Source organism: Artemia franciscana, chromosome 7 (genome assembly GCF_032884065.1).
Source record: "Artemia franciscana chromosome 7, ASM3288406v1, whole genome shotgun sequence".
Taxonomy (NCBI): Eukaryota; Metazoa; Arthropoda; class Branchiopoda; order Anostraca; family Artemiidae; genus Artemia; species Artemia franciscana.
In genome coordinates this window covers 43,718,929-43,746,608 of record NC_088869.1, presented here as the reverse complement: position 1 = coordinate 43,746,608, position 27,680 = coordinate 43,718,929, and the positions used below count along the sequence as shown (strand labels likewise).

General features: G+C 35.1%; 1 protein-coding gene across 7 annotated transcripts in view; it reads left to right on the top strand.

Moving 5' to 3' along the window:
- The window catches only part of LOC136029343 (MAP/microtubule affinity-regulating kinase 3-like), a 166,942-nt gene that overhangs the window by 49,335 nt on the left and 89,927 nt on the right, over positions 1 to 27,680 (top strand). For all 7 annotated transcript variants that reach the window (XM_065707636.1, XM_065707638.1, XM_065707639.1 and 4 more), the window contains 3 exons: positions 1,824 to 1,877; positions 5,570 to 5,812; positions 17,149 to 17,284. In XM_065707636.1, coding sequence (XP_065563708.1) covers positions 1,824 to 1,877; positions 5,570 to 5,812; positions 17,149 to 17,284 — 433 coding nt within the window. The remainder of the gene's footprint in view (positions 1 to 1,823; positions 1,878 to 5,569; positions 5,813 to 17,148; positions 17,285 to 27,680) is intronic.

Below are 27,680 nucleotides of genomic sequence, written 5' to 3'. Positions count from 1 at the left end.
TTTTAAATTCCGATCAGATCCGGTGACAGTGAAGGGAGTCGGAGGGGGAAACCGGAATTCTTGGAAAACGTGAAAATCGAGTTATCTTACGAATGGGTGATCGGATCTTAATGAAACTTGGTATATAGAAGAATCTTATGTCTTAGATGCTCCATTTTCAATTTGAATTGGATCCAGGGACATAGAGGGTTGGAGGGGGAAAACAGAAATCTTGGAAACCGGAAATCCTGGAAAACGCTTAGAGTGGAGAGATCGGGATGAAACTTGATGGGAAGAATAAGCACAAGCTATATATACGAGATTGACATAATTGGTACGGATCCGTTCTCTTTGTGGGAGCTGGGGGTTGTTAATTTGGAAAAATTAGAAAAATTGAGGTATTTTTACCTTAAGAACGGGTGACCGGCTCTTAATGAAATTTGATTTTTAAAAGGAACTCATGTCTCAGAGCTCTTATTTCAAATCCCGACCAGATCTGTTGAAATTGGGGAGAGTTGGGGGGGGGGAACCGGAAATCTTGGAAAACGCTTATAAATGTCGTAGATAAGTGTATGACGTAAGCGGACTGGATCTGCTTTTTTGGGGGGAGTTAGGGGGTGGGGTTCAGTGCTTTGGCGAGTTTGGTACTTCTGGACGTGCTAGCACGTTGAAAATTGGTAGGCTTGTCAGGGAGCTGTACAAATTGGCTTGATAGTCGTTTTCCCCGATTCAACCATTTGGAGGGCTGAAGGGAGAGGAACAATTAGAAAAACGAAGTATTTTTAACTTACGAGTGGGTGATCGAATCTTAATGAATTTTGATATTTAGAAGGACCTCGTGACTCAGAGCTCTTATTTTAAATCCCGACCGGCATTAAGCCTCTGATTTTTCTTCTAAAGCAATCTATTGATTCTTAGAATTTTCCTAGAGCTCATGCCATATGAGCTCTTGGCTCTTCCGACCTCCTCACAAGTGTCATATCAGCTCTCAGCTCTTGTTAATCTTCTGGGGGGCTATGAGTTTATGGCCCATATATATATATATATATATATATATATATATATATATATATATATATATATATATATATATATATATATATATATATTATATATATATACGTCAAACTTCCGAATATACAACATTCTTCTCTGTCCCATTGTCTGTGCATATAAATATATTGTCAGGTTTACCGACTCTTGAACATGCAACATATAATTGTCCATGGGAAAACAATCCGTATTCAGATCTATACCTCATGATTCTAATGATTGCCCTTGAGCTTTGTTGATGGTGATTGCTAATCGACCATTCCCTGTGTCGCCATCGTCGTTTATATATCCCCCTGTGCCCCCCGGCGTCCCCGTTGTAGTTGTGTCCCAGTGTCCCGGTCGTCATTTATATTCCCGGTGTCCCGGTTGTCATTTGTGTTCCAGTCTGTAATTTCTCTTTGAGTGTCCCGGTCGTCATTTATATTCCTTGTGTCCCGGTCGTCATTTGTGTCCCGGTGTCCCGGTCTGTATATACATTCGTTTTTGAATTGGTCTTTTTTTTTAGTTCTTAGTTTTTTACTTTTTTTTAGTTTTTTTTTTTTAGTTATACCTCATGATTCTAATGATTGCCCTTGAGCTTTGTTGATGGTGATTGCTAATCGAACATTTCCTGTGTCCCCGTCGTCATTTATATGTGTAGTCCCCGTCTTCATTCATTTATATATTTATATATGTAGCCCCTTCTTTTTCTTTGTAATGACACCTTCAATGCAATAAATTTAGTTTAACCCACCGCTCGGTCTATGCTGGTATTTAATCACATAATATTTTAATTTTTTGTTTGTTTGCAGGTTGCAATTAAAATAATCGATAAGACGCAGCTGAATCAAGGAAGTCTACAAAAAGTGAGTGTTTTACCTAATATTTCAATTTAATATCTTATAAAAAAGTGATTTTCATCTTCGGGAATAATTAATGGTCCGCTTAGATTTATTCATTACACAAAGTTGGTGATATTTGAATCTAAGGACGAGAATTGGTTTCTTTGAATAATATTCACTTCTATTAAAATCCAGTGTCAGTCAAAATGTTCCAAATATTTCTTATTTCAGTTTCACGATTTATGCGTCTCCTTGAAAATGACGGCCAATGCGAGAACTTGTGGGAAGCTTTATTGGCAATAACAGTCTGCTGCCTAATGTGAATGTGTGAAAGCAGCCATTGGAGCTGGAGCATACGCATATGTATTGCCTTATGTATCGGCTCACGTGACATGAACTAATTAATTATTCAATTATAAGATTAATTCTACGGAAGCGAAAGCATATTGATGTGCTATTTCTTGCATAGATTTGGTAAATTAAATTGGTGACACAATCGGTCGTAACGCAATATCAACGCCAAGGGAATAATAAGAACAGCAAAATAGTCAATAGACGATACCAAAAAAGTATCATGTTTCGATTCTCGGTACAATACTTAACGAAAGTATTGGTACTGCGTTATCGATACATATTCGTATTTGGCTATGAGACACGGGTGTCCACCTTCTGTACGCTAAAGTTAGTGTTTTGTACAGGATTTACTACCAAGCTAATGTACTGATTGCTATGGATTTGGAATGTATTATCTAGGGAAAATACTGAGTAAGGCCTGAACTTAATGATTGTTTTTTTTTACCACTATTAATTTGAACAAATTGAATTGAACATCGTCATTATTGAACTGTAGTTGCTGGAAAATCTAGTGACCAAAAACAAAGAAATGAATATAAAGACGATAAACGGATCTATGGCCAGTAAGTGAAAACGAAAAGGGCAAAAAATTAAAACGAACGGTTCGCCCGTATACAACAAGGCGTCTTCAGCGCCAAAAAAAAACAGAAACTAAAAAAATATATATAAAAAACTAAAATAGGCTAACATAAATTATATAATATACAATTACTTACATACACAATTGGCAGCTTCCATCATGAAACCACAAAAGTAACTGGATTGAAATTTTAAAATAACAAATGAACTGGATTATAGATAGATAGATAAGTGTATTTCAAAAACCCGTGGGCCATATACACAAAAATATAAATAAATAACAAACAAGCAAGGAAATTAACAACAGTACGAGCACGCACAAAAAAAAACAGAATTCAACGCAAAAAGTACCTAATCTAACTACAAAAGAAATTAATCATATAAAACTTTTTCTTCTTATTTCTTCTATTTATCTATATATACCCCCACTCGAAATATTGTGGTTGGGTTACTATTTTGTAGAATACCCGGAAGCATCAAATTAATCCCATGCAAATAAATTTCCCGTAAATCCAAGAGCACCGGGCATTTCCGGAGATAAAATATTATTGAAAAATATATTATTGCTACATAATTTTATGCAAAGCTTTTGATGCTGCAAGTCGTTTAGGTTTGTCACTTGAAATTATCCCTTGGACATTTTGCAAGACTATTTTTAAATATAGGTTCGTTTTTTAAAGTAATATCGTAAATAGGATCAATATTTATATTCCCTGTATCCCTATTAATTAACAAACATGCGAAAATATGTTTTTTTTTTAAATTCTAATGCTTCCACAGCCCATTGAGTGAAACCTTTATTATTGGAAATAACTGCTGCTCGAACTGTACAAAATGGTTGTGATTTATAAAAGATGTTCTGCTAGCGCTGAAGTACAACTTTCCGGGGATTTTGTTAATTTTAGAGCATTATCTATTGAGTTCCGGTGCTCAATAAAACATTCCACAAATTGCTGGTGCGTTCGATCGACGTAAAATTTTCCGCAAGAGCAAGGAATGCTATACACTCCACTTGCCAAACTGTTGCGTTTCATATCTTTTCCACAATCTAGAAAATTACTCAGTGGCCTGATTGATTTCAAACAAGTTGATATATTATGTTTCAGTTAAGTCCGTTTAATTTTCTCCCCTATTACTGGTATGTAAGGTAATGAAACATATCTATTTGAAATTGTAGGGTCCAAAAGTTGAGAGCAGTCGTTTTGTATTGCCTTTTTCATGCTTAATCTGCCTTTTATTTTATTGTTTCATTTGCAAATTTACAGGACACTCGTTACAAAATAAAATATCCCTCAAATACAATAATTCATTATCATTATACTCCAAGGAACAAATTTTAAACACCCCATCAACCAATGATATGACTGTTCCCTTTTTTACTGAAATTGAGTGACATGAACGAAAATTCAAATATCTGTCATTACGAGTTGGGTTTTCTATACATTGAAAAAAGTAAACCATTATCGGTTTTTATTAACAGAATATCTAAGAAGGGTAGCCTTTCTTGTTTTTCTAGTTCTAGTGTAAATGTAATTTTTTTGTCAAACCCGTTTAAATGGTCAAGAAAAAAAATTTAAGGACTCTAATCCATATTCCCAAAACATGAAACATCGTGAGTTTACCCCAGAAACAAGGAGACCGATGAGAACACTGAATAGCGAACATTTGTATACAATTCAAAAAATAAATTAGCCAGATTTTGACTTCGAGGAGTACCCATTGGTAAACCGAAGAACTATTGATAAAATTCCCCTCTAAAACTGAAATAAAAAGAATACTTGTTGACCAGCGAGACCAATTTCATAAATGACTTCGACGTCCATGCTTGCCAAAGTTACATCTTGTATCAATTCAAAATGGTTTTGTATTTTATTTTTAATATTAATCCACATATTTTCACATCACAATTTGTATAGATAGGTATAACATCAAAACTGCAGAATATTGTATTGTCGTCTATGTGACGAGTTTTCAATTTGTTTACAACATCATTTGAGAAGATATTTGAGACCCCAAGAGTGGACGAAATGCTGTTGCCAACCATTTTCCTAATTAATAATAATAATAATAATATATTCGCAAATTTGATGGCAGGCCGTTAAGCCTCTACAAAACAAAAATATTAATTTGCATTTCTTTTAAATTTGCACAAGGAGAAAATGTCACTTGAAATATTCATCAACTTCCTTCTTGAATGTCAGTAGGTTTGTGGAGCAGATTACCCTTTCTGGTAAGTTGTTCCAATGCTGAACCACTCGGTTGCCGAAAGTCCATCGGCCCATGTCCTTGTAAAAGTGTTCCGTACTCACTTTGTACTGATGTCCTCGGAGATGATTTTTATTGAACTGCACGATTCTCTCGGCTGGTACGTTATCATAGGCTCCATTGCAGAGCTTGTACATTTCAATAAGATCACCACGATGGAATCTATAGGCGAGGGTTGGGATTTCAAGCTTTCTAAGCCGCTCTTCTTAGGTAGGAAACGTAACCAGTTTCTAATTAAGAAACTGGTGAATGAATAGATAATACTATAGGGCGAAGAGCATTATTCTTATAATTTTTTTTTATTATTATACATTATATATATTATATTATTGCACTATTTATATATTATTCTCATAAATTTTTTGGTTCTGAACAACCCCTAAGGTCATTATGAAATTGGTCTCGTGGGTCAAGTATTCCTTTTATTTCGGTTAAGAGGGTATTTTTTTCAACATAATTTTATTTTTCTCCTTTTTGATATAGATTCTTAGAAATGAAACTCCTTTTATTCTTTTTAGCTTTTTCGAGAGGTGCGTATAATGAAAATTTTGGACCATCCAAATATAGTGAAATTATTCCAAGTGATAGATACAGAGAAAACGCTATATTTAGTGATGGAATATGCAAGTGGGGGTGAAGTTTTTGATTATTTAGTGTTACATGGAAGGATGAAAGAAAAAGAAGCACGGGCAAAATTTAGGCAAATCGTCTCAGCAGTTCAGTATTGTCATCAAAAGAAAATTATTCATAGAGATTTAAAGGTATGACCGTTTGATTCTAATTTCTTTTTATATCTGTAAAAGCAGTAAAATTCAGTTCTTTATGCTTTTGATCTAAAATATCGTGATTCTAATAGAACTATTCGGACTGAATGCGAAAAAAAAATCTACATTTTCTGCCTCCCAAAATTTTGTGCACAATATATTTCTGAAGTTACGTGTTTTGGACTTTAACAAAAAGTAAATTACCTATAAAGGTTTTCTTTCTTTATTTCTTATGCCAAATTCATTAGTGCAATCATATTTTCCCAGCACCCAGAGTTTACTTAATGATTTTGAAGTCTTAGTGGACTTTCTGATTTAAAAAAAAAACGAAAAAAAGAAGAGGTAATCAAATATTTCAATTTTGGGTAAAAATTTGTACCAGGAAAGAAAAGAATCTTCATTTTTAGAAGCCCATACATCTCAAAACAGAATAATAAAATTGTATGCAAGTACCACATGAATATGGTAGGAATAAATTATGATTTATTTTTGAATCTTAGTAAAAAGTGCCGTGTCTCCCTTGTATTCTCTCCCTACAGCCTCACAGAATGGATGACTTACAGAAGCCAGGGAGAGGACTCATTAGATGTAAATTTTAAGTCCACATTCCAGTAAACGACCAAACCGGATTATAGGGCAAGCTGTTATCCCTCAACACTATCTGCCACTAGGGCTACATAGGACATAGGATAAAAATTTCAAAACGGTCATTATAATGAATACGGTCTTCAAACTGTCTCCATATCAGTGAGCCTCATATGTTCACACTCGAAACACGCGAAGTACATATTTTAGGGGGCTTATGTCCTACTCCAACTGCGTCCTTCAAATTTTACACGAAGAGATAACAAAGATATGGGCATCATTGAGAGATCATAAGGAAATGTTCCTGAATGGTTAGTTGTTAAGCAATAAAACCTGTGAGACACCGCCCAAACTATTCTGAATAAGTACAGATTAAGAAGATATTTCACAACGACAGTTTGACTTCCATCAATATCGGTTGACATATGTTTCTGAGCTTGATGATTACAAAGCTGAGGCTATTTTGCACTAAATCAAAGCAGGTTTAGTATTTGTTTCAACAATTGGGGATATCTTGCACCATCCTGAAGTCTGATTCATGCAAGTTTTTTCTAATGTGATTAGAAGGCCTAACTTTCTACAGTTGCGTATATTCTGCCTCTAAAATTCCTCCCTCTAAAATCTCAACTACAGACATGTAGACATACTGTACTATTGTCAAGATCAGTTATGGATTATTTAGGTAGAATCCTAAGTTATGAAGTGTTAGTCATAAGGAACATTTAAGAGTGCTGTATGAATATCTTAAACCAAAACTGCATATTTTATAAATGGTATTTGATTTCCACCAGAATTGGCTTTCAGGGTTTTTGACCTTGTTGCTTACAAATCTGGGGCTATTATTTCAATATAGAAGTCTAAAATCAAAGCATATTAAACAAATATCTCAGGAACCTCTGTTGAATTTCCGTTAAGTGTAGTGCTTAAGGATTTGTGAGGCTGTTGATTACAAGTATGAGGCTCATATTGCAAGGAAAACCGCTCTAGGAAGATATATACTTGACAAATTGCGGATCTGCACTCTTTGTTCAAAATCAGAGTTAGGCTATAATTTCAGTCACTATGGCAAGAGAAATCAAACGGTTGTCCTTCGCCCTGTCCCCCTCCAACACTACCCCTTTTCATTCCCATCTTGGATTATGACATGAATGTTTAGAGATTTGTTCTTAATAAGTAAATGTTAATTCTTAAAAAATTGAGATGGCAGTGTCCTAATCGCCCTAATCTAAACACAAAGTACATATTTCACAAATTGTAATTGGTTTTTACTAAAGCTGGTGTTTAAAGGTTTATGAGGCTATTGATCACAAATCTTAGGCTGATATTATAATATTGAAGCCCAAAATTATTATGGGCTAATTTTTTTTTTATCAGAATATTGCTAACTTAATTGTAGCAATTGTTGCTAATTTAATTGTAACAATGTTACTCTAATATGTGTCAAATTTTCGCCAGTGGTTTATTCCTTTACAATCTTTTCCTTTCAAATGAATAGAAAAACAATTGGCTAAATTAAAATTTTACTCTAGGCCGTTTCTTTAATCTTTAAGTAGTGCAAATGATCTATGGGATGTGGGGATCGGTAGCACCACACTTATTTCTGGTAAATTTTCGCGATATAGAAAATTTGTAACAGTTTTTCTTGTTTAAAAACTTCTAATCTTATCAGTGTGTTTAGTCTTCTGCAAAGTGTAAATTACTCGCTAGTCTGCTGGGAATTGAGGGATGGCATTGTGACCTTTGTGTGTATCAATTTATGTTTGTTTCAAGTTTGGGCATATCGTTTCGTTGTAATTATGTTGGTCCTGGTTTTTAATGTAATTCTTGTTAGATATCTACTTGTTTTTAGTTGGATGTCTTGAGATAATATAAATTCGAATAAGATTTATTTCTATCGCAACCTCTAATAAGAGTCAAATTTGCTTAATGTCAAGATATGAAAAATTTACCTCTAACCTCATGTATCAAATTACTTTTGATCGTTTTTAAACATATTGCTTTAATTTCATCATGTTAATATAATAAATTTTTTTTAGAACCAAACTAAGACAATCTTGAGCCAAAAACTGTTAAGTAGTTCGTGGTAAAGAATTTTAAGTAAGGAGCAACTCGTGCTAAGAGTAACGAAACTTAAGACAAGCAATATTGGTAACATTATATAAATAACAATAGTTGGGTTTTTGCGGCGGGTATTATTATGTAATTAAGTTAGTGTAAAGTTACCCAAAGAAGTTGCATGCCTGAAAAAATTTGATCGATTTTCGTAAAAAGAGGAATAACCCCAGAAGGGGAATCATCGTGATGAAAAATGCACTGTCTAATACAGCATACCTACCGAAGAACCATATAAAAGAGTTTCAACCTCCTAGCCGCAAAAATGTGAAATTTTTATTTTTCCAAGATGGACGGTCCCATATTCATGTTTTTTTAATTTGTTTTCATAGGGGTATCGATTGGAGAGGAGTGGACAGCTGTACCCCTGTATTTTGGAATTTTTTTTTGTGTTTTGAAAAATACCTTTTTCGGTATTTTTATCAAATACATCATCATGGAGAAGGTTGTTATTAAATGTTCAGAGGCTTGAAACTCTCAGAGATTGTCCACCAGGTCAAAATATTCGTGTTTTTGTTCTGGGTGGGGAGGGGGGCTATGAAATGGTACAAAAAATTGTTTGTACCCTAACAGCTGGGAACCTATAGCCGTAAATGTTTGGGTTAAATTAACCTAGTATAATTAAAAATTCTTTCATGGCATGCCCAATTCCCCCAAAAATAGGGATCAAAAAGGGGAAACAACTTTATTTGATATCGGCTCCAGTCTTCCTCTCACTTCTTTACTGGAAACATTTTCTTTTCGTCTTAACTGAAAAATTAAATACGTCTTCAATTCAATTTACACTAATTTTTAGGGGATTTAAGAGGAGAAAGAAATTCATATTTGTAACGAGAAATTTCTCGAGTCACTGTATATTCTTTCATGTGCATGTTTTACTTTTTCTCAGATTCATGGTGACCTCCCCCATCCCCTAAGTGTTCCGCCATCTTACACCTCTGATCAGAATAATTATAATCTTCGTAATAACAAAAATCATATTCAAATTCCTTTTACACCTTGTGTAAGGTCAGATTTTAATCCTTTAATTGCGAGTCATATTTTGTGGAATAAGTTGCCCGAATCAGCTCGAAGGTGCCACTCATTCGGGTTGTTCAAAAAAAAATTATATATATATATATATATATATATATATATATATATATATATATATATATATATATATATATATATATATATATATATATATATATATATATATATATATATATATATATATATATATATATATATATATATATATATATATATATATATATATATGAAATTATTATTTCAATAGAGTTTATTTTATCTACTGATCTACTTAATTAATTTAGTCTGTTCAATCTATTAGTCTATTTAGTTTTGTTTTCTATAGTTTTTATTTTATTTATATTTTCTTTTCTTCTCCTTTTTGCTCTTCTCTCTGTAAGTGATTATAAAAAAAAAAATCTTCTCTGATTAAGTGACTCGTTTATCTTCCCCCTTCTTTGGGAAATTAGTAAAACGTAGTATTGTATTTGTATTTCATGATGAATAAATCTTATCTAATCTTATAATGAAGAAAATTAGCGTCCTTTTCTATAGTAAAACTAAATCACTTACCGCAACTCTTATTTCCTTTAAGAAATTGGTTTTTACTGCGTTTTTTTCTGTTACTAGTGTTTTGACTTGTGCAATGACGCGATAAGAAAAAAAACTAAAAACTATTTGACCTACTGTATAAATTTTTGAGGCTCTTTTAAATTTTAGTATCAGTTTTCTTTTTATTTTCTAAGTTTTTTTTAACGCTTTTAAAATAAAATTAGGTCTCTTGTAAAATTGGTTTTCTTTGTCATAAGCTTATTGGTTTGCTGTTCCCAATGTGCCTATAATTGATGTTTCTCTTGTAATCTAGTTAAAGAATTATCTAGTTATTTCCTTTCTAATTTGGACTTCGTTTTGAATAAATGGGTTCCTGTAATGATGGAAAGGAAACTCCTTCCACGAGTGGTATGATCAATGGGCTTAAGATTTGTGTTTTTTTTTTAAATATGTTTTTGTTGTTGTAATTTTAAGGTTAAAATCGGTCAGTTTCTTGTTTCATTAAGCATCGAAGCTCTTTTTTGGGTACTTTTGAATAATATATGATCAGGTCTCAAGCAATAATTTGTCAGTAATTTTTGTTTATAATTCTTTTTTTTTCTTGCGAATGTAGGTTGATTCGGGGTTACTACTAAGATAGAATGCAGGACGATCAAGCAAATTAGACGCGCCGATTAGCACGCGACCGTTCTCTGCCAAAACCTGTCTACCTAAAAATTTATTCTTGATTTTTTACGGACCTCCGCTAACCTTGACAAGGTGGGCCAATCGATGCTGTCAGAATTTTTCCATCTGCTACACTTTGTGAGATTCGGCGTAGTATCTACAAAGATTAAAATAGATTCCACCAGCTTTCCAATCCCATAACCTAGTTCGCCCATACTAGAATGACAACTACTTTCCACGTCTAGCAGAAAATGGGTGGCAAAGAGGAGAAGAAAGATGGCTTCGGGAAACCTATTTAAAAAGTTCTACATCATCTTCATCTAATTCACCCATTCCTCCCCCCCCCCAAAAAAAAAATCACTCTTCTGTAGTTTTATCGAAAACTTAAAAAATTGCTGATACTAAGTTCTGATGGAGGACAGCCGCATATCAATAAGAACCCTTGAGGCAGATTCTTCTTATTTTGCCTCTTTTATTGTTTTAGCTCTGGTAATTGAATTCGGGGAAACAACTTTTGGAACAGAAAATGTTGAGTTCTGCGAGAACCATAGCTTGATTCCTCATAGCTAATCAATATAACTCACGTGACGTCAGTGAACGGAAATATAAGCTTTTAAAGTCTTTGAGATCATTTAACAAAACAAAAAAGGGAGTTTTTTCTTTTGTTGTCCACATTATGGTCGCAGAAACGGCAAATAAAGACCAAGATATAAGCTTACCCTGAGGATTTATTGCCTGAATAAAAAGATTTATTCGGGAGAAATCCTTTCTTCTTAATTAAAATTAATTGCTTTGAGATCTCAATCAAGAGTGTTTCTTAATGGATGGATCTTACTTTGTAATTGGATTGATTAGACTAGCTGTGTTTAAGAATAAAAGAAAAAGATAGTAGGTCTGAATTAACAAAGTGTAACTGGATATACATTTTTCCCCAAAGTCACCGGATCAAAGTTACGAGATAGCTGTTTTGTACAACGTAGTCGACAAATCTAATAACAATATCTTTGAGGACGACTTAATCCCCCACAGTCTTCGGGATAAGGGCTGCAAGTTATGAACTTTGCCCACTGTTTACATGTAGTATTGGTTATTGCGAAGCATATAGACATTTTCAGTGGGATTTTTTTCTGGTGGGGAGTTCGGGGGAAAAGGTTTGTGTGGGGGGATCTTTCCATGGATGAATTTCTCATGAGAGAAGAGAATTTTCACGAAGGAATTTTTCATGGGGGAAGAGAATTTCCATGAAGGGCACGCTGGATTTCCCAGCATTATTTAAAAAACAATAAGAAATTAGATAAAAAACAAGTTTTTTCAACTGAAAGCGCTGAGAAACATTAAAACTTAAAACGAATAGAAATTATGACGTATCTTATACAGAATTCTTTTTATGTCTTGCTTTCTCTTTTCCGTCTCAGTTTTACGCGTGGAGTGGTTAAGATTAATTGTCCCGGGTAAACTTTCATTGGGATTGAATTGTATGGAGAATATTTCCTTGTTGTGAGGGTTGAATGTAAGGAGCGACATTAAAACTACAGAAATTATTCCGTATACGAAAGGGGCTGACTCTTTCTCACGGCTCTATTTTTTAAAACAATAAAAAACTTTAGCGTAACGAGCAAGGCGTTGAGGAGGGGACGCTTCTTTCATATACAGAGTAATTTCTGTTCGTTTTAAGTTTTAATGTCGCTCCTTACTTTCAGTAGAAAAAACTTGTTTTTTTTTATTTAGTCAATGAATAAAGTCTTTTTAATTCGTTTCAAATTTTGTCACTTCCGACAAAAGGGACTTTTTTTTTTATTATTTTTGTATTATATGTTACATTTTCTAGGTATATCGTTGGCTTAAGGAGGGTTAAGTTGACCAAGGTAGATTTGAATAAGGATTTAGTCAAATAGGATTGAATTAACCAGAGGTTAGGTTGTATGGGGTTGAATTGAATGAGGGTTGATTTGCATGGGGGTTAAGTCAAACACGGGTTGAACTGAACAAGGGTTGATTCAAGTGAGGGTTGAATTAAACTGCGGTTGATTTGAATGAGGATTGAGTTACATAGAGGTTGGACGGGGCTGAGTTACACAGGGATTGAGTTGCGTGGAGGTTGAGTTGTATAGGGGTTTTAGTTGAATGGGAGCCAATTCAAACAGGGATTGTGTTAAACGAGTGTTGAGTAGCAGGAGGGTTTAGTTAAACGAAGGTTTTGGTGCAGAGAACCAGGTTATGCAGTCAAATAGGGTTGGATTAGCTGGGGGATGAGTTGCATGGGGGTCGAGTCAAACGTGGGTTGAGTTGAACAAGGGCTGAGTCAAGTGATGATTCAATTAAACTGCGGTTGATTTGGATGAGGGTTGAATTACATAAGGGTTGAACGGGTCTGATTTGTATGGGGTTTGAGTTGCGAGGAGGTTGGGTTGTGATGGGGTTTCAGTTGAATGGGAGCCGATTAAAACGGGGGTTGTGTTGAACGAGGGTTGAGTGTCGCAAGTGTTCAGTCAAACGAAGGTTCAGGTGCAGAGAACCAAGTTATGCAGATGATTTTAGTGTCATAGATAAAAGTGTTAAGAGAACCAGGTCATCTAGTCAAATAGGGTTTGATTAACTGGGGGTTGAGTTGAACAATTGTTGAGTCAAGTGAGTGTTGAATTAAACTGCGGTTGATTTGAATGAGGGCTGAATTACATAGGGGTTGAACGGGCTTATTTGTATTGGGGTTGAGCTGTATGGGAGTTTCAGTTGAATTGCAGCTGATTCAAACGGATTTAGTGTTAAACGAGGGTTGAGTGGCATGAGGGTTTAGTTAAACGAAGGTTCAGGTGCAGAAAACCAGGTCATTTAGTCAAATAGGGATGGACTGACAAATAGGGCTCGATTGCATGGGGGTTGAGTTGAACAAGGGTTGAGTCAAGTGAGGGTTGAATTAAACTGTGGTTGATTTGAATGAGGATTAAGTTAAACTGCGGTTGATTTGCATGGGGGCTGAGTTGCGTGGAGGTTGAGTTTTTTGGGGCTTTCAGTTGAATTACAGCCGACTCAAACAGAGGTTGTGTTGAATGAGGGTTGAGTGGCACGAGGGTCTAGTCAAACGAAGGTTCAGGTGCATAGAACCAGGTCATGCTGGCAAATAGTATTAGATTAACTGGGGGCTGGGTTACATGGGGGTTGAGCTGAACAAGGGTTGTGTCAAGTGAGGTTGAATTAAATTGCGGTTGATTGGAATGAGGGTTAAGTTAAACTGCGTTGGATTTGAATGAGGGTTGAATTAAATAGGGGCTGAATGGGGCTGATTTGCATGAGGGTTGAGTTATGTGGAGGTTGAGTTGTATGGGGGTTTCAGTTGAATTGCAGCCAATTCAAACGGGGGTTGTTTTTAACGAGGGTTTAGTCGAACGAAGGTTCAGGTGCGGAGAACCAGGTTATGCAAATGATTTCAGTGTCATAGATAAAAGTGTTAAAAAAATGAAGGAATTTTTGGAGGTTTAGAAATTTCAGGGCTCACGGATGGGTTTGAAAAATTAACATTATTATCAAGGAATATAATTCGCTTAGACGAAGAATAAATGAAGGCGAAGAGGTGATGTTGGGTAACGAGAAAATCGATGAAATGGATAATTTTACTTACCCAAGTAGTATTTTTAGTAAAGATTGTGGATGCAGTGAAGACGTACGAAGTAGGTTTGCTAAGACCCAGAATATTTTCCTGCAAATGAATAGTTTTTAAGAACTGAAAGATAAAGCTGCAAACAAAGTTCAGAATATTGGAAGCTGTAGCAATGACAGGGGTCAAGTATGGTTTTGAGTGACGGGTCTGAGAAACTCCTCGGATAGACTTTTGAGAGTCTCCTCGGATAGACATATTAGGAAATTGTCTCAGGCCTGATAAGTTTGGCTGACTATATGCCAAACAATAAGCTTTACAAAACATGTGATTCGATCTCACATTCTGGGAATATAGCGAAAGAATTGTTTGACTATCACTTTCTGTTCTTATTTTTATCATTTTATTTTACAAACGGATAAATAGATCTCAAGAGCTTCAGAACTAGACGCCACGATGACTAAGGCTGAGAGGGTGTTCTTGAACTTTACAATCATTAATGATGATTGATTACATGTTATTATTTCTCTTCTAGAACAATGTATATAAAAAAAAATCGTAAGTAATTTGTATTTTTTTTGTAAATGAAGATCGTACTATAATGTTAACTCCTTGTATTTATTCTACAAGTTTGTTTGATGGCTAAATTTGCTGCTATTCTCTATTATAGACTGAAGATAATATAATAAGTAATTGTTTTTATTATCTTCAGTAATAATTAATTTCAAAAATATTTATCGAACAGTTCGTGGTAACGAACTGTAGTAAGGAGCGACCCGGCTCAATAGTAACCAAAAGTCTAAACAATGGAATTTTGGTACCAATAGCTACATCAAAAGAATCGCATTTTAATGCTGATTTTAAATATATAAGTTTCATCAAGTTTAGTCTTACCCATCAAAAGTTACGAGCCTGAGAAAATTTGCGCTATTTTAGAAGATAGGGGGAAACGCCCCCTAAAAGTCATAGAATCTTAACGAAAATCACACCATCAGATTCAGCGTATCAGAGAACCCTACTTTAGAAGTTTCAAGCTCCTATCTACAAAAATGTGGAATTTTATATTTTTTGCCAGAAGGCAGATCACGGATGCGTGTTTATTTGTTTTTGTTTTTTTTTTCCCCAGGGGTGATCGTATCGACCCAGTTGTCCTAGAATGTTGCGAGAGGGCTCATTCTAACGGAAATGAAAAGTTCTAGTGCCCTTTTTAAGTGACCAAAAAATTGGAGGGCACCTAGGCCCCCTCCCACGCTAATTATTTTCCCAAAGTCAACGGATCAAAATTCTGAGATAGCCATTTTATTCAACGTAGTCGAAAAACCTTATAACTATGTCTTTGGGGACGACTTATTCCCCCACTGTCCCCGTGGGAGGGGTTACAAGTTCAAAACTTTGACCAATGCTTACAAATAGTAATGGTTATTGGGAAGTGTACAGGCGTTTTCAGGAGGATTTTTTGGTTGGAGGCAGGGGTTGTGAAGAGGGGGATTTGCTGGGGGAACTTTCCATCGAGGAATTTGTCATGGGGGAAGAAATTTTCCATGAAGGGAGCGCAGGGTTTACTAGCATTACTTAAAAAAAAACAATGAAAAAGTTTTTTTTTTTCATCTGGAAGTAAGCAGCAGCATTAAAACTTAAAACGAACAGAAATTATTACCCATATGAGGGGCTCACCACCTCCTAATACCTCGCTTTTTAAGCTAAAGTATTTTTAGTAATGTCAACTATTTACTCTGCGGCTTTTTTTTTATTCAGGGGTCATTCTTAATGAATTGGGACAAAATTTAAGCTTTAGTGTAAAGAGCGGGGTACTGACGAGGAGGCGAACCCCCTCATATATGTAATAAAAACATATGAATACAAAAGTTCTTTACGTAAGCTAATTTATAAGTTACGTATATCTTTTACTTATAAAAAGATTCATAAAAAATTAAAAGTTCTATTTGCCTTTTTAATTAACCGAAAATCGGAGGGCAATTAGGCTTCCTCCCCCGCTCTTTTTTCTCAAAATCATTCGATCAAAATTATAAGAAAGCCATTTAGCCAAAAAAAATAAATAAATATACAAATTTCGTTTTAATTATTCCTCTGCGGAGAGCCAAAATCAAAACATGCATTGATTCAAAAACGTTCAGAAATTAAATAAAAAAAACAAGTTTTTTTAAATGAAAGTAAGTAGCGACATTAAAACTTAAAACGAACAGAAATTACTCCGTATATGAAAGGGGCTTTTCCTTCTCAACGCCCCTCTCTTTACGCTAAAGTTTTTTTTACTGTTTTAAAATGTAGAGTTAAGAGAAAGAGTCAAACTTTAGCGTAAAGAGCGGGGCGTTGAGAAGGAAAAGCCCCTTTCATATACGGAGTAATTTCTGTTCATTTTAAGTTTTAATGTCGCTACTTACTTTCATTTAAAAAACTTGTTTTTTTTTATTTAATTATAATTAATAATCATGAATGACGATTAAGCTCTGGAGCATATCCTAAATTCAATCTTGCGGATTTTGATATGGAAGTAAAGATGCAATAATTATTGATATATTCTCTGAACTTCATGGTCAAAATTAATGATGCATTTAAGTGAAGCTCGAATAAAAGATGCATTGCTTTGTTGAGTGAATACCGTGTCTATTGTCAACTCGCTTTCCATGTTCTATTTATTTAGCATATCTATTTGAAATGTTTGATCTATAATTACCATTTACAAATATATACAGATGCAACGATGCCATGTGCTACTTTTAACCCATCAGTGGGCCAAGTTTGGCGCATGCCAAACATTAATGTGTTTTTCAATTTTCATTTCTCGTTTCAGGCAGAAAATTTATTGTTGGACAGTGAAATGAATATAAAGATTGCAGATTTCGGTTTTAGTAATGAATTTACTGTGGGGAACAAATTAGATACATTTTGCGGAAGCCCACCTTACGCTGCACCTGAACTGTTTCAAGGTAATCTTTCTCCAGTTTTCAAATACTTTCATTTGTTTGGGTGATTTTTTAGAGATCAGTAAAGCCCCGTCTTATTTGGTATTGATCGGCGAATAACAGTACTAAAGATTCTTCATTTTTTGGCGATAACTTGAATGAGGCGCTTTTCTTTTTTAGCGCTAAGAACACTAAAACCATTATATTTTTCTGATTCGTCTATTTTTCAAGCTAGTATTAAAGCAATGTCCTTTTACAAGCTTGGAATTGCCATTTTTTTTTAGAAAGGGGAGTAAGGCGTGGCCTCTTCTGACGTTCTTATAGCAGAGGCGAATTTTGCCATAGTCAAGAGTCATATGCTTTCAATTTATTATTTTACTTTTTTGCGGTTATTTCATACTGAAGGAGTGATCGTAGAAACTTTGGAGGGTCATTCAGTTGGAGATTGAAATTGTTATTGCCCATTAAGAATTGAAAGCTACTGAAAGACAACCAAACCCCTTCCCTTGCATATTTTGATACCGCCTCCCCCGAACTTAAGTTAGTCGCTTGATGTTAGTTGTGCTTTTGGCTCCAAACCTTCTGGTGTCTTTCTCCGTATTGAAAGGATTAAAAATTTTGTTGTGTAAGGAGTGGGGGTTAGGGGCCCAGAAACGGGTAAAAAACTTACCCCTTATCAGTTACAGCCTTAAGTTCGTGATCAAAGAGGGACCTGCTGAATAAAAAATATTACAGACACCCCTCCCCCCCCCCTGCAAAAATGGGACCCGAAAAGGGCAAAAACTTTACTGACCGGCTCGAAACTTATATCCTTGAGTCCTTGGGCTAGGAGGACCTCATATCAACAAGAAAAATTGAAAAAAATAAATTGGTTCTCCCCAAAGCAGAGCCAAAAAAAGGCGAAAACACTTTTTTTCTTGGGTCATTTTGAATGGAAGAGGGGATCGTAGAAATTTGGGAAGGGGTTCATTCGATTGGAGGTTGAAAGTTCCAGTTCCCTTTGTAAGTGCTAAAACTATAGGAGGGCAACCAGTCCCCCGCCCTTTCCTGCTACCCAGCACCTCTTTAAATTCCATGATGAGACAAAAAAAAAAAAAAAAAAAAAAAAAAATTTCGATAGTCATTTTTGCTCAGAAACATTTTGGGCTATGTCGTCCAGTGCTGCCCGAGAATAGGCCTGCATTTTTACTTTCTTTTTTGTCTCCTTAACTTAAATAACTTTAAATTTAATTATGCAGGTGTCGAAGGATAGTTTACAAGGTGTTTAGGTAACCAGACCTCATAAAAAACGAAAAAGTTCTGAAAATAGGCTGTATCTATATTTGACACATGAAAGTAGGTTAGCAATTTTTTTTTTCTCAGATTGGCTTAGATTTAAATGGCACGTAATTTGAGAAGACATAGTCTTACTGAAGGCAGTAAGCACGTAGTCTTACTGAAGGCAGTAAGTACCTAGTCTTACTGAAGGCAAAAGCTATGGGAAAAATTGTACTGACTTATGAAGCTTAATATAGACTCAGTTTTGTTTCGTCCCGATAAGCCAACTATTTTCTGGGCATGTACACTGGGTAAAACGAACTTAAATTGGTAAAACAGGTTTCAAATAAAGGATATCGATTCGTGAGACCCCAAAATGAACCAAAAATTCCTGACTCAAGTCCTCTAGTAATTCAAATATTAAACGAAAAGTAATTAAATTTAATGAATAAATGAAATCCAAACTGAACAGAAATTAAAAAAAAAATCAGCCGGTCAAACTTAAAAAACAAGACAATTACCATTAACAGGAGTAGTGCCCTCAAAACCTTCTAAAGCGTGAAATTTTTGTTTTGTGATTTTCGCTTTTATATTAACAACACAGAAAAATCGAAAATTGCTGAATCTTACCAAAAATAGTACTAGTATATGTAAAACAACCACTCTACTTTCATTATTTCTTTCCAATAATCTTGATTATGATTTTCTTTTTTGTTGACTTTTTGACAACTAAAAATAGTACCGTTCTAAATGCATATCGTTTTCAATGAACGCAAATGATACTCAAGCCGTTTTGAGAGGGAGGGGATACCATTGTAAACCTTGATTAATTTTTTTTTTGCTGATGCTGTCAGAAACAAGAAATATTACTGCTTCAAATATACATTGTTCTTAGCAAATTGCACGTGAGCTTGACAAAGTGCTCTTACCTTTAGAAGGTTTTGGGTGCGCTCACCCTACCCATGTTTGTGTTAATATGTTTTCATTTTAAGTTTGAATTGACTCTTCATTTTGAATTCATTTCTTCATCTATAGACATTTTTATGTTTTGTGGGATTAATATTTTAATATGTGTTTGTTTTGGTTTCATTTGTTCGTTAATAAGATATTTTGGAAATAAATTATACATGTCTGTTTTTGCTCTTTCTTATTACGAATATACTTCAAGTATGGCCTGGAATGGAGGTGTTTGAGGAAGGCTATTAGTATCTGCCATTTATTTATGGGGCCACTCTGAAAAAATTTAATTTTACCACGTTTACATTGACCGAAAGATGAAGTGAAGTGAATCACCAAAAGACCCCCTCTGTGTTTTAACACCTTAGGGTCCATGCACTTCCACAATTGGATTTTTACAATTCGCTGCGAAAAGTTTACAACGTCCTTTTTCTATCAATCAATCTCAAAAATTAACAAACTAAATTTATACTTTCAACCGATTGTTCTTCAGTTAATGCTCCTCCGAGTAATTCTTCACATAGTTTTATTCGATGTTCACTCATAAACCTTCTAATGTCTGTCCTGTAGCATTCTGTGCGGACGCAATGTATGATGAGGTGTGCTAAGGTCTATCTGACCACAATAGATGCAATTCGGATCTTCTCCATAGAAACTAGAAAGATACAATCTTGTAGCTGCATGTTGTGACCTAAGTCGAAATGCAATTTTTGCTTCTTCTCTTTATAAACTTTCATATAACTTATTTTCAAATTTCCTTCTGGTCTTCTTTGCAATCAAAAGATTTCCAGAGAGATTTCTATTTTCTTCAAAGCTAAACTGTTTTATCTGCTGTATTATGTCTTCTATCTGGAATACTATTGTTGGTGTCGTTGTTTGCATTATTTGCATGTCTGCACTGGCGGCCATTTTAGCTGCTAAATCAGCTTGTTCATTACCCTTGATTTTCCTGTGACCAGGTATCCAATGAAGCGGTAGCTTTATTCCTTTAGAAAGCAGTTGTTGCATGGCTACAAAGCATGAAATCACTTCTCTTGATTGATTCGCTCCATCACTGAATTCTTTTAAACATGAAACAGCACTTTTAGAGTCTGTACATATTCTAACTTGATCCGCGCGTTGTAATTTTTTATATAGATATGATACTGCTTGTCGTATAGCAAACACTTCAGTGTCGAAAATTGACATTTTTTCATGGAGACGGTAAAGTTCTTTGACATTCCACATTGGTATCCAAAACGCAGCTCCGACCTTGTCACTTTTTGAAGCATCAGTAAAAATGTCCATGGCTTCTGGGTAGGTCATTCTTTTCTCCATTGTGAATGATTGATTATAATCCAATCCATCCCATCAAAATCATAAAAGCATGAAACTTTTTGAATGGCCCATATTGGCGTGATATTTAGATTGGGTACTTCCAGTGCCAGGTTTAAATTTACCTATAATCCTAAATTTTCTGCCAAATGCAAAGCTTTAATAATTCCATGCTCTTTCTTTGAGGAAATCCATAGTTTTTTTTCTTTTAAGTATCGTAGATTTAAATGGGTGGTTGTGATCTGATGTCCAAAGCCTTTTCAAGTATTTCAATGAACGCACATTTCTTCTCACTTCCGAACTTTCCAATCCACTTTCTGATTCTAAGAATGGCTTAGGTGTTGTTTTACGTGCTCCAAATGAAACTCTTATGGCACTATATTGTACTGTGTCCAATAGCCTCAATGCAGACGGGCTGGCAGCCTCATACACCAATGAAGCATACTCTAGTTTTGATCTTGTGTATTTGATATAAAATTCCAAAAGAAAGTCTGATTTGGGACCCCATCTTGTTGCTGATATTATTCGCATAATATTGAGTCTCTTCAAGCATGAGATCTTGAGTTGTTGTATGTGTGGTCTGAATGATAGGTTCATGTTGAAGATGCAACCAACCCATTTAAATTCACCCACAATCTCCAATAACTTATTATTAAGGTACAGTCTGGGCAATGTTGTATTTCTCTTCCTTGTAATCATCATGATTTTAGATTTTTCAGGAGAAAATTGGGCACAGTTTTCTTGGGACCACCTTTGGACTTGATCAAGGATTATTAGTAGCTGTGTTGTTGCTTCATTTACAATTATCTGCAATAACCCATATACCATTGTCATCTGCAAATATACCTGCTCCATTTTCTCCTTCATCCACAGGGAGATCATATTCACTTAGACTGTAGTAATCAGGCCCTAGCACTGAGCCTTGTGGCACTCCTCTTCTTCTTAATACTTTACTTTGGGAATAGCAACTTCCAACTTTGATTTTAGCTTCTCTTCCTTCTAAAAAAGGAATCCGAAAATTCTAGCAGCTGACCTTTAACTGCAGCAGCCATTATAGCTTCTAATATATGACGGTGGACCATACTTTCAAAGGCTGATACTACATCCAAAAATACCATCAGTTAAACTTTTTTGTTTTCTAAAGCATAAACAGCATCATTCATGAACATCAGCATCATATCCTCTGTATTTCTGTTACGTACAAATCCACAATGTATATTCTTGTGTCCTCTATTCAATTCAATCACTTGGTTCATTCTCTGTTTCACCAATCGTTCATAAACTTTTCCTAGCACAGGTAGTAAAGTTATTATTCTATAATTCTCTAGTTTACTTTTATCTTTGCCCACTTTCGGTATCAAAACAACTACTCCATCCTTCCAGATTTTTGGAAACTGTCCTTCATTCCACAACTCATTTATGATATTTAATGAAGCATCAACCCAGTTTTTTGGCAGGGCTTTCACAAATTGGGGGAAAATCATATCTTCTCCAGGAGCAGTGAGTGGTAGATGATTGATAACTTTCTCAATTTCTTGTGTAAGAAAAGGTTGATTATATACTATAGATCGATGACTTTTAGAAAGTTTCTTAACTTTAGCTTTCACTTCTATTTCACAGTCACTTAATGGATCAGGTACTCCTATGACACTGTCAAGTAGGGATACAGCTGCTTCAGCTATTTCTTGATCAGTAACTAGGGTGGAATTCTTGTATGTTATTGGAGGATTTCTTTGATCTTCACGACTTCCACTAATCAGACTGTTAACTGTTGAGTAGACTCTTGATGCAGGGACTCTAAAATCTAACTTATTGAGGAAATTAATCCAGCTTTCTCGTTTAGCAGCAATTACTGTTTTCTTAAATTCAGCAGCCTTTCGTTGGTACTCTACATATCCATAAAAGGTAGGGAGGCGTTCATAATTGCACTTCGCATCTTTAAGGTCTTGTTTCGCTTTGGTGAATGTTTCATTCCACCACTTAGTAACTTTGTGATTCAATTTGTGTGTATTAATTTTGGGAACAACTTTATCCACAACATCCATTAACACCGTTTGAAATATCTTAATCTTTTCTTCTCATGAAGACACCTCCTTTAACTGCTCCTCAATATGGATATATTCTAATGCAGTTGAGAAAGTTTTCCAATTAGTCTTCTTCAATTTGAACTTGTGTGCTATGTTATTGGTGGCTTGTATATTATTACAACCATTTAACTCAATCATTACTGGAAGATGGTCACTATATAGTATTGTATTCTTTAAAGATGTCACCTTTGTAGTAGGAGCAATATGTGGGGAAGAGAACACTAGGTCTATGGTGCTGTATTGTCCAGTATTATGGTTGAGGTGGGTAGGTAAATCTTTTGAGGTTAAAAGGCATAGGTCATTATTATTCATAAGAAAATCTTCAATATCTCTTCCAGCATTGTTGGATCGGCCACATGTGCACCAACTCTCACTGTGAGCATTAAAGTCTCCTACAGCTATTATCAATTCTCGACTAGGTACGCTTTGCATCATTTGTTCAAATGCTTCTCTTAAATTGTTTTCACTTCCATCAGGGTTGTAAATATTGAAAATATTTATTTTCTTCTGGCAATCTATAAACATTTTACATCCTATTATCTCGGCTCTTCCTTGACTTAAATTAACCCATTGTTGATTAAACCGAATGTGATTTCTCACTCCAATAATGATTCCCCCTTTATCACGATCTGTTCTGTCTTGTCGTATGACCCTATAACCAAGAAACTGTGGCTTTATAAAAGGTTTAAGGAATGTCTCTTGGATACAAAAGATATCTATTTGGTTATCCAAGCAAAACTGCACAAGAAGATCCTTATTAACTTTCACAAGTGATCTGGCATTCCATGATAGTATTTTTAGATTTAAAGTCATTTGTTAGCACATTGATCCCTTATAAAACTGGTGTCAACTATTGTCAAATTGAGTTTATTCATAAATTCGCATATCTTCTCCATTCTTTCTGCAATTGGAGCTGAGCCTATTGAAAGGACTTCAGGGGATAGAGCCAATGCAATCAAGATTTTATTCACTGTGTCTTTTATAGTTTGACGTTTCACCGATTCTATGGTGTCTGTCCATATTCTATTTACATTGGTTCTTTCATGTTTTACTGCACTGCTATGAACCGCTTGGGCATAACTTCTGTACACAACTTGAGCTCTTTTAAAGCTAACTTGATATTTTTCAGCCACATTCAGAATCTCTTTATTTTTCACTCTAATTTGACAGGCTAGTGAAGTTGAAGAATGATTTCCAAAACAATTGGCACATTTATACATGTTTTTGTTGGTAGTGACTTGGTTATTCTTAAGATGACATTCTGCTGATGGGTGCTTCCCTGCACATCGCAGACAGATTGTTTGGTTGGCATGGCAGTCCTTATGGATATGACCATATTTTTGGCACTTAAAACATTGGATCACTCTTCTATTATAAGTATGAAGTTCCCTATTCCTTCCACAGAACCATATGCTAGAGGGAAGAAGATTTGATTTAAACGTAACTAAAACTGCAAGGCTGTCCTCTAATTTTTTCAATTCTTTGTTAAATCTTTTCTGTCTGACAACTGATAAAACTTCAATGTCTGACCTTATACTTGCTAGAATGTCCTCATTTGAGAAGTGTAGAGGAACACCTTTCACAATGCCTCAAGTCAGGCTTTCCCGTTTATACACTTTAACTTTAGTTTCTGCTATTTGACTTATTGTACACAGTTTAGCAGCTATCTCCTCTTTTTCTGTATGGATTAACAGTCTTCCTCTTGTCTTATTAACTTCAAATTCAAACTTTTCCTTTCCAAAAATAGAGCTCAAAACTTAGCAATTGTGAAATCATCTGGGAACTTTTGGTTATCCTCAGTTGCTTGAGCTTCCACAGAAATGGATAAAAGATCACTATATGGCATCTCAACAATTTTCTTGTTCATCATGGTAGGATTCTGATATATGCTATTTTGTACTTCATTAAGCTTCCGCTTCAAATTTCTGTTTTGAGGTTGATTCAGGTACTCAGGCACTGGTGAAACATATCTTCTTTTCATTCCAGTTTTTGTAGGATTGTCAGTGTTTTCCTCACTGATAACACCTTCAGCTTCTAGTGGGTTCCCTGCTCTCATTTCTTCTTCACTATTTTCACTTGATGGTAGAGGAGGAAAGTCCTCATTTTGAAATCTATTTGAAGTAGGCACTGAATAGTTTGTCACAATTGGGAAATGGCTGATATTTGTTATTCCTCCTAACACTGGACTAAAATGATTTTGTCCCTGGCAGCTAGAAACACTTGCAGGTGGATTCACTTGCATATCCTGGAAAATCACAGGCTGTCCTTGATTGGTAATGGGAGATCTCACAAATATAAGTTGTCCATGTTGTTGATAACCACCCACATTGTGGTGCATGGTTACAGGTACAACTATCCCCGGATCTGGAGGGAGATTCATCTTCTCTTTGCTATTTTCTATACTTAAAAGTCTAACTTCCACTCTTAAATCACCCTGTTTCTCTATCTTTTGCTATATTTCAAACACGTTCTATATTTTTAAACTTCCCGCCTAGTAGCCTCCATCTTAACCGAAAGATTGTATTTATTGCTATTATGTTCAAAATTATGCATTTTAACGGTATATTATATGGATTAAGGAAAATAGTATCTGAATAACTGTTTGTATAGGTTCCTTTCGTAAGATATCTAATTGAAACTAATGAACTTTGATTTAATTCCACATTTTGGCATGAATCATCAATGATGACAACACATGCGTAACTAAAATTTAATATTTGTGGATTTGATATTCCTTTGATATGACGCAAATGTTAAGTAATTGCTCGTCCGCATGCTTACAAATAAGTTAACTAGTGTCCTGTTTGGGTTGCATGGTTGAAAGATTTTATATAAAATGCACTGTTCTAGTAAGGTGAAGGATTAGAATTGGAGCTGTCATTTTCAGTTGGCTGAACATATGAACCCTATATTGCCTGTAATTTTCATATGAACATATTTGTGCTCAGACTTTTGGTAGTTCTATTATGCCGTTTAAAAAAATAACCAATTTAATTCCGCTTTTGTAATTGATCGTTTTTATCAATTTTCGTTCGCCTTGCACTGCGAGTTTTCAAGTAATTTTGTATCTGGAAAAATCATATTGTCCGATTATTTTATACTAAAGAAAGTGGGTCCATGGCTATTGGGATGAAATTAACGCATCATCAAGCTACAGTTTGTAGTTCAGAATCCTGTACTTCCATAGTAATTAAAATCAAAATTATCACCCCGACCCTTGCTACTTTATTGTATAATACTGAAGCAGACTGAATAGTGTGCTCAATTACATTTAATTATGCAATAAAACCTCTAAATCCCCAAACAACACCAATATAATTTTAATTTTGAGTTTAGGGCTGCTAGAAAAGTTTACTGTTAGAGCTACACTGACAATCATTCAAGTGTGATATGTTTGGTGGTATTTGGACCAAACCTAGCTACAACTAGACCTACGTTGCCAGGGCAAAGTGAAGTGTTGTGGCAACCTTTGTCCGGCTTTGCCGACTAAAGTGTTGCGAGAGCAACACTTTGGTTTGTTTCTTCTCTATCGATAAATAATCACATGATCAAAGGCTATTCCTCAGCGTTGAAAAAACAACAACAAAATAATATCGAAAGAAGGGACTAAATTGACTTTGCAGCCAGCTGAACTTTATCCTTTTCAATAGTAGACATAGTGACGGATGAAAACTCGGAACGATATCTTATATAATCTAGTTGGTATTATAAAGCTATCCCTAGCTTTTCAGGATCAAAATACCATAGATGACATTCTATTAATTATTACGAAACTATCTCATTGTTTTACATTCTCGTTTGTGCTTGTTTCTTCACTGTCGGTTAAATGATGAAGTTGTCAGCCTATCAAAGTTTTTAAAACGGTATGTTCAAACATGAACGCAATCAGTTATCACATGACCAAAGGCTATTCCTCAGCGTTGAAAAAACAACACCTACAAAATAATATCGAAAGAAGAGACTAAATGGACTTGCAGCCTGTTGAACTTTATCCTTTTCAATCGCAGACATCGTGACGGATGAAAAATTGGAACAATATCTTATATAATCTATTTGGTATTATAAAGCTATACGTAACTTTCCAGGATTAAAATACCATAGGTGACACTAATTATTACGAAACTACCTCATTGTTTTACGTTATCGTTTGTACCCGTTGCGTAAACACGTAATTCTGTCAGATTTAAAGAGATCGAATACAATGTGCACCAATTTGCACAAATTTCTATCCCAAAGTGAACAGATTCTTCTTTACAAGTCCCTCTCCCGTGATAGATGTCAAGTTCATCGGAAACAAATAAATGGGTAGCCTACACGAACTAGCAAAAGTTGCAAATCCCTCATCGCTGAAGATGATTGAAGCCCAACAGCCGATTATTACTTAAAAGTCCCCTACGTGTCTTACCACTGGTACCAAATTGGTTTAACCATCAAATACACCGGAAACATATAATAGGTACACCAACTAGCAAAAGTGGCAAACCCCTCATTGCCGTAGATGGTTATGAGCTAACAGCCGTTTCTCGCCCAAAGTGAACCAATTCTTACTTATAAAGTCCCTCTGCCGTGATAGGCATCAAGTTCATCAGAAACAAATAAATGGGTACACCAACTAGCATAGTTGCAAACCCCTTATCGCTGAAGTTGACTGTAGCCTAACAGCAGATTATTACTTACAAGTCCCCTTAATGTCTTACCACTGGAACCAAATTGGTTTAACCATCAAATATACTGGAGACAAATAATAGATACACCAACTAGCAAAAGTTGCTAACCCTTCATTGCCGAAGTTGATTATTACCTAA